The sequence below is a fragment of the Giraffa tippelskirchi genome, chromosome 6, assembly GCF_054371585.1.
Source record: "Giraffa tippelskirchi isolate mGirTip1 chromosome 6, T2T-mGirTip1v1.2.pri, whole genome shotgun sequence".
In the NCBI taxonomy this organism is placed as follows: domain Eukaryota; kingdom Metazoa; phylum Chordata; class Mammalia; order Artiodactyla; family Giraffidae; genus Giraffa; species Giraffa tippelskirchi.
The window spans coordinates 85,250,715-85,258,772 of NC_137280.1; the positions used below are offsets into that span (position 1 = coordinate 85,250,715).

The following is an 8,058-nucleotide window of genomic DNA, read 5'->3' on the forward strand; positions in this document are numbered from 1 at the left end:
GTTTGAGGACCAGTGCCCTGGAGGGAACTGACATTCTAGAAAAGGGTTTCAGCATGTGCTAATATTGACAGCTAATCTCTGTGACAGTACTGAATAAATCACAGCAGTTTTTATTTTGTGGAAAGTTTCATTTTCCACACCAGTAACAAAGGTCTTATTTTCATCCATAGGTGAGATCTGGAACCATCTTTGATAACTTCCTGATCACAGATGATGAAGAGTATGCTGAGAATTTTGGCAAGGCCACTTGGGGTGAAACCAAGGTACGATGAACACAATGAACCTTTTTTTGTTTTTTCTTTTTTTTTTTTTAAGAAGCCTGCCCTTTATTTATTTATGTCTTTATTTGGCTGTGCTGGGTCTTCACTGTTGCACGTTTGTTTTCTCTAGTTTTGGTTGGTGGAGGCTGCTCTTCGTCGCAGTGCGAGGGCTTCTTATTGCAGTGGCTTTTCTTGTTGCAGAGCATGGGCTCTAGAGCGCAGGCTCAGTAGTTGTGGCGTACGGGCTTATTTGCCCCACGGCATGTGGGATCTTCCTGGACCAGGGATTGAACCTGTGTCCCCTGCATTGGAAGGTGGATTCTTAACCACTGGACCACCAGGGAAGTCCATGAACGCAATGAACTTTGCTTTTTTTATTCATTTATTTCCATACTTGAGTCTCACATATAGAAAAAGGTGCTTTATTTTTTCTATGATAAACACCCCACCCAGATCAAGATATAGAACGTCACCAGAGCTCTAGGAGCCTCCTCCCAGCTGGCACTCACCCCCAAAGGAACGGCAGCTGTTCCACTGTTCCATCACTGCAGATGGATTTGACCTCCTTTTGAAATTCGTATCAGTTCATATCAATTAATATCAATGGCAGCTACCCATTTTTTATTCATTCAGGCCATGTTGTGAGGCTCATTTATATTTTCCCATAGAGCAGTAGCTTGTCCTTCCTTTGTGAATATTCTAGAAGCTGTGTATCTGTTCTCTGTGGATGCAGCTTTGGGATGCTTCCAGCTTGTGGCCTCAGGGATTAGCTAGTTCCCGTCATTCCTATCCCTGTCTTTCAGTGGCCACATGCCCAGGAGTAGACAGAACAGTCACCAGTTCATACACAAACAGTTTCTAGCGTGTCATCCTATTTACATTCCCTTCTGCATGGATGAGAATTTCAATGCAGAAGGGAATGTAAATCTTTGGCCATGCTAGGCATTACTGTCGATTGCTGATGAGTCGGATTTATTGAAGTCTGACTTATGTGCTCTGAAACGTACAGTTCTGTGAATTCTGACAAACACTTATAGTTATGAAAACACCACTAAAAATCAAGATGTAGAACAGTTTCGTGCGTGCATATTCAGTCGTGTCTGACTCTTTGCAATCCCGTGAACTATAGCCTGCCAGGCCCTTCTATCCATGGGATTTCTCAGGCAAGAATACTGGAGTGGGTTGCCATTTCCTTCTCCTGGGATCTTTTCAACCCAGGGATCAAGCCTGATTTTCTTGGATCTTCTGGATTGGCAGGCGGATTCTTTACCACCATGCCACCTGGGAAGCCCAGAACAATTTCACCACCCCCAGAAGTCTCCTTGTAGCCAAGCCCTCCCCTACTCCAGCAACTACTGATGATCTGATATCTGTCCTTATTGGATTTTTTTTGAAGTGTAATTTATTGACAATGTTGTGTTCATTTCAGGTATACAGCAAAGTGCTCTCTCTATATATACATGTGTATGTGTGTGTGTTTATATTCTTTTTCAGATTCTTTTTTCCTTATAGGTTATTACAAGATATTGAATATAGTTGTTCCCTGTGCTGTACATTAGGTCCTTGTTTTTATGCCCCTATAGTTTTGCCTTTTCCAGAATGTCATATAAATTGAATCATGTAGTATAGGGTCTTCTTTTTTTGTCTTTTTCTCTTTTGGCCTCACTGTGCAGCACGTGGCATCTTAGTTCCCCGACCAGGGATCGAACCTGTGCTCTCTGCATTGGGAGCATGGAGTCTTAACCACTGGAACCATGCAGTCTTTTTGAGTCTGCTTCTTTCACCAAGCGCAGTGTCTTCAAGATTTCTCCACGTTGCTGGGGTTTCATCAGTACTTTGTTTCTCCATCTTACTGAGTAGTTTATCTGCTCACCAGCTAATGGACATTTGGGTTGTTTCCAATTTTTAACAGTATGATCAAAGCTGTGAACAATTTCATATATAGTTTTTGTGTGTGTGTGTGTATGAGCACTTTTATTTCTTTTGGTTAAAACCCAGGATGGGGTTTGCTGAGTTGCCTGGTGTGTCTTTAACTCTATGAGAAATTGCCAGACTGTTTCCTGAGGGGTTGCACTATTCTGCACTTCCTCCAGTCTCCCCAGCACTGGGGATTGTGGGTTTCTATAGGTGTGTCGTGGTATCTCTCTCTAGTTTTGTGTGTATTTCTCTGATGAGGAATGGAGGTGGGCGCTGTTTCATGGCTTTTGTGGCCATTTGGATATCCTCATTTGTGAAATACCTGTGTTCTTAAATTAAAAAAAAAATCTTTTGGCCCCACTGCACGGCATGAGGAATCTTATTTCCCCAACCAGGGATCAAACCCAGCCCCCCTGCATTGGCAGCACAGTCTTCACCATGAGGGAAGTCCAAAATACCCGTGTGTTAAGATGTAATACCTGAGTGTTAAGATGTAAGTTTTGTTGTTAATCAGGTATGGCAAGACTCCCAGACCAGGAAGTGGCCACCATCAAAAAGATAGTTTGTTTTACTAACAGATCCTGAGAGGAGGGGCCACGCCAGGCCATGCAGGGCCACATGGGGAAGCACCAGGGTTGGTCAGGAGGCAGAGGGAAAGAGTGGAAGATATGAGCAAAAAACTTTGGTTTGGTCTCTGCAGGAAGGAGTAGATGAAGCAGGATAAACAGGCTTAGGATTGGCTAGTTTTAAGAATTTCAGTGGGCCCTGGGGCACTAGTTCTCCAGCACCTGGCAATGGGATAATTCAGATGAGATATCAGAACTGAATATAAAAAGCCCAGTAGTGGAGGTGGTTAGGGATGTGAGCTCTGGATGTAGCTTGCATATGAAAGGAGTTCTTTTAGGCACTGACTGTCTCTAAGACTCAGTCCCCTTGGAGGGGCCATCCCTCCCTGGGTCAGCAGGGCCCCACACGTCAGAGCAATAGAAACATGTCATGTCCGTCACCCTGGGACCAGCTGCAAAGTGGGTGCTTAAACTTTGAACATTTCATGGCATTTCAGGGGGAAACTTCCCCTCCACTGATGAAAGGTGGTTATCATTAAGGGATTTTTCTTATGATCCATTTCTTCTTGAATCTGATTTCTGCCACAGAGGCTTACTAAACTCTTTTTGGCAATGACTTCGGGAACCTCCTTGACAAGTCTGCACTCAGTCCTGGCCTTTCTTTTAATTACACAAGTTTGGATTTTCTCATTTAGGCTCTGAGGCCTCTTCTTGTCTCTCCCTTACTGGTCAGCTGGTTGAAAGACAGGCCAGGTGCTATGGGAATGGAAGAAGGAGGGGGTATTTGTTTCCTGGGGCTGCCATAACAATATTACCACAAACTTGCTGGCTTAAAACATCACAGATGGGAACTTCCCTGGTGGTCCAGTGGTTAAGACTCTGAGCTTCCACTGTAAGCGGGGGTGGGTTTGATCCCTGGTCAAGGAACTAAGATCCCCCTCATGCCACGAAGCTGGTCAAAACCAAAAAAACCCATGGCAAATGTATTCTCCCAAATTCTGGAGGCCAAAAGTCCAAAATCAGTATCAGTGGGCTGAAGTCAGGACATCAGCAGGGCTTTGCTCCCTCCAAAGGTTCTAGGGGATAACCCTTACTTCATCTCTTGCAGCTTCTGAAGGATCCTGGTGCTCCTTGGTTTGTGGCCACATCCTTCCAATCTTTGCCTCCATCTTCATCTGGCTATCTCCTCTTCTGTCTCTGTTTGTGTCAAATCTCCCTCTGCCCCTCTCCTATGAGAACACTGTGATAGAATTTAGGGCCCACCTGGTAAGCCAGTAGAATTTCCTCATCTCAACATGCTTAATTTAATCACATCTGCAAAGCTCTTTCCCTCTACATAGTGTGTGTGCATGCTAAATCGTTTCAATCGTGTCCAACTCTTTGCAACCCTGTGAACTGTAGCCCACCAGGCTCATCTGTCCATGGGATTCTCCAGGCAAGAGTACTGGAGTGAGTTGCCATGCCCTCCTCCAAGGGGATCTTCTCCATCCAGGGATCAAACCCACATCTCTTTCGTCTGCTGGACTGGCAGGTGGGTTCTTTACCACTAGCGCCACCTGGGAAGCGCTCTCCTACTCCATATAAGGTTACATTTACAGGTTCCAGGAATGGGGACCTGAATATCCTAGGGGGGTTTCTTTTTCAGTCAACCCCAGCTGGTGTGGAGGCTTCCAGGAGGCAGCAGCAGGCCATATGCTGAGAGCCAGTCAGCCCTCAGAAAGCATAATCACCAGCCACCAGTTTCTTTGTTTCTTTCCCCAGGGCCCAGAAAGGGAGATGGATGCCATACAGGCCAAGGAAGAAGCGAAGAAGGCCCAAGAGGAAGATGAGGACGAGATGTTGATGGGAAGGTTTAGTGGGCGAGAAAATAGCTTCAAAGGATTCTACAAAAGAAACGAGTTTTAGTCATCCCCACCCCAGATAAAGATGACTGGTAAAGTCTTGTTTCTTTACTTTATTCTACCTTCAAAAGCGCAAATGTCCGCATATGTGGTCATTTGTCTAGTTTTCTTTGAAAAATGTTCCTATTCTTCTCAGTGGGGTGGGTATGGTTCTCCCAGAGCAATCTCCCCTCCCCTCCCCTCCCCCCAGGTCCCCCTTGTTCCAACCTCCCCTCATCCTGGTACCCAGAAACGTTTCCTCTGGACAAACGCAAGTGGTGGAGGAAGCCTGAGGCCAGTGAGACTCTGGCCAAAAACACCGCACTCTCTTCTTAATCCCCCCCAAATGTTTTATAAATAAAAGGTAGTAAAACTTACTTTGAGAAAGGAGAAACGATGCTTTATTGCTTTGGGTTCTAAATTACTGGGGCTTCTCTGATAGCTCAGTTGGTAAAGAAATCAGTTGCTCTCCTGCCTGAAGTGCAGGAGACCCTGGTTTGGTTCCTGGGTTGGGAAGATCAGCTGGAGAAGGGGTAGGCTATCCACTGCAGTATTCTTGGGCTTCCCTTGTGGCTCAGCTGGTAAAGAATCCACCTGCAATGCGGGAGACCTGGGTTTGATCCCTGGGTTGGGAAGATCCTAATAACATATGGGAAACTTTTCCAATATGGAATCTTTATGCAGCACCCTTGGTCTGGAAAGGTTTTGCATGCTTCCTGTGCACGCTGGTTATCCAGAGAAACCAGGCCTTGTACCTACATGTTTAACATTCCATAAAGAAGGTGATGCTTTTCCCCCTACTCTGTGGCCCACTTCTATGGCCGCTGGTTCTCTGTAAAACAGAGCAATGAAATCCATTCTCTCAAGTGAAAATAGTGATTACTTTGTAGTTTAATTTTTTTCCCTTAAATCAAATGACTTGCTTTGAAAAAGTCACACATAGAGGCTTCTGTTTTGAAGAGCTCTGTTTTCACACAGAAATTTGTGTTGGAAATAATCAAGTTTAAGACACCAATTTTGGAATTTGGAATTTAGTCATGTTACAAGGAAGCCAAATAAAATTGGAAATGATACAGAGCATGTGGATAAATGATTGGTATGAAAAGTCTGACCAGGAAGTAAAGGTTGGCCAAGTTTTGTTCTGGCTTTAGTTGAAGTTGGGAGACTTGCAACCTTGAACTTTCTCAACTGCTGGATCATTTTCATCTTTCCAGGTAATCAGGGGTTATCAGTCTCAGAGGTCTTCTCTGGTGCCTCAGTGGTGAAGAATCTGCCTGCTTATGCGGGAGTCCCAGGTTTGATCTGTGGGTTGGGAGGTTCTCTTGGAGGAGGAAATGGCAATCCACTCCAGTATGCTTGCCTGGGAAATCGCATGGACAGAGGAGTCTGGCGGGCTAAAATTCCATGGGGTCACAAAGAGTTGGGCACTTAATAGCAACTGGACAACAACAAACCAGTCTCAGAAGCTAAAGACTCACTCCCTGGAAGCTCAGTGGTGGGTTTCAAACACTGCCCACCTTTTAAATCTCTAAACAAGGGAAAAGTTAATGAGGAAAGAAGCAGTGCTAGAACTTGAGGGAAAATGCCAGAAACAACTGAACAAAGGTGGGTCAGACCAGCTCAGACCCTGCAGGACTCATCTTCTGCAGCAGCACAATCCTGGAGAACTTTCTTCATCTTCGCAGCCAATACAGTAGCCATTGGCCACATGTGAGCCCTTAAAATGTGGCTGGTGAGACTGAGAAATGAATTTTTTTTTAATTAATAAACTTCATTGGGCCTTCCCTGGTGGTTCAGTGGTTTAAGAAAACATGCTTCCACTGCAGGGGGCGTGAGTTCAATCCCTGTTCAGGGAACTAAGATCCCACCTCAAGGTTGGTTGCCTCAAGGTGCAACCAAAAAAATAAAAATAAAATAATTTTGTACATTAATAAACTTCATTTTCTAGAGAAGTTTTAAATCCACAGCAAGACTGAGCAGAACTGAGAGAGTTTCCATTCACTGTCTGTCCCCACACTCGTATACCCTCCCCTACCAGTGACATCCCACACCACCGTGGTTCGTTTCTGACAACTGATGAGCCTACACGGATATATCATTATCACCCAGAATCCTACTGTGCATTAGGGTTTGCACTTGGTGCTGTACCTTCTCAGGAGGAATGAATTTTTAATCTCACTTAATTGTAATTAATTAATTTTTTCTTCCAGTTTTATTGATATATAATTGACATACAGCACTGTGTAAATTTAAGGTGTACAGCATAATGATTTGACTTACACACATCATGAAAGGATGACCACAATAAACTCAGTGAATGTCCATCATCCCATATAGATATAAAATCAAAGAAATAGGAAAGAATATATGTTTTCTTTGTGCTGAGAACACAAGATTTACTCCCAACACCTTTTATATATAACATACAGCAGTGTTAATTATATTTATCCTGTGGTACATTATATTCCTAGTACTTATTTTTCTTATAACTGGAAGTTTGTACCTTTTGACTGCCTTCATCCAATTCCCTTCCCCCAGCCCCCTGCCTCTGGTAACCACAAATGTGATCCCTTTTTCTCTGAGCTTATTTTTGAAGTATAACTGTCCTACAACACTACATTAATGCCTATTCCATAACGTAGTGATTCAGTATTTCTATACATTTTAAAATGAGAAATAAAGTCTTGGGACTTCCCTGGTGGTCCAGTGGTTAAGATTCTGAGCTTCCAATGCACGGGACATGGTTCAATCCCTGGTTGGGGAATGAAGATCCCATATACTTTGTGGCCAAAAATACATAAATAAAAATTAAAAAATATAAAGTCTTTATAGAGGTAATCAAGTTAAAATGACATCATTATGGTTAACAAAAGCTATGACAAACCTGCTGCTGCTGCTGCTAAGTCGCGTCAGTCGTGTCCGACTCTGTGTGACCCCATAGATGGCAGCTCACCAGGCACCCCTGTCCCTGGGATTCTCCAGGCAAGAACATTGGAGTGGGTTGCCATTTCCTTTTCCAATGCATGAAAGTGAAAAGTGAAAGTGAAGTCGCTCAGTCGTGTCTGACTCTTAGCGACCCCATGGACTGCAGCCTACCAGCTCCATCCATGGGCTTTTCCAGGCAAGAGTACTGGAGTGGGTTGCCATTGCCTTCCCCATGACAAACCTAGTGAAGTGAAATTGAAAGTGTTAGTCACTTAGTCATGTTCGACTCATGCGACCCCATGGACTAGCCTGCCAGGCTCCTCAGTCCATGGAATTCTCCAGGCAAGAATACTGGAGTGGGTAGCCATTTCCTTCTCCAGGGGATTTGCCTGACTCAGGGATCACACCTGGGTCTCCTGCATTGCAGGCAGATTCCTTACTGTCTGAGCCACCAGAGAAGCCCCAAGACAAACCTTGCTGCTGCTGCTGCTGCTGCTAAGTCGCTTCAGT

General features: G+C 44.4%; 1 protein-coding gene across 6 annotated transcripts in view; it reads left to right on the top strand.

The window, feature by feature from the left end:
* Positions 1-5,000, top strand: part of CALR3 (calreticulin 3) — a 35,160-nt gene extending 30,160 nt beyond the window's left edge. For 2 of the 6 annotated variants that reach the window (XM_081496634.1, XM_081496632.1), the window contains exons 8-10: positions 171-263; positions 4,505-4,676; positions 4,835-5,000. In XM_081496634.1, coding sequence (XP_081352760.1) covers positions 171-263; positions 4,505-4,648 — 237 coding nt within the window. In that variant the 3' untranslated portion in view covers positions 4,649-4,676; positions 4,835-5,000. Of the gene's footprint in view, positions 1-170; positions 2,374-3,640 lie in introns of all 6 variants that reach the window. The other 4 variants (XR_014055673.1, XR_014055672.1, XM_081496633.1 and 1 more) reach the window with 2 other exon arrangements.
* The last annotated feature ends 3,058 nt before the right edge of the window (positions 5,001-8,058 follow it).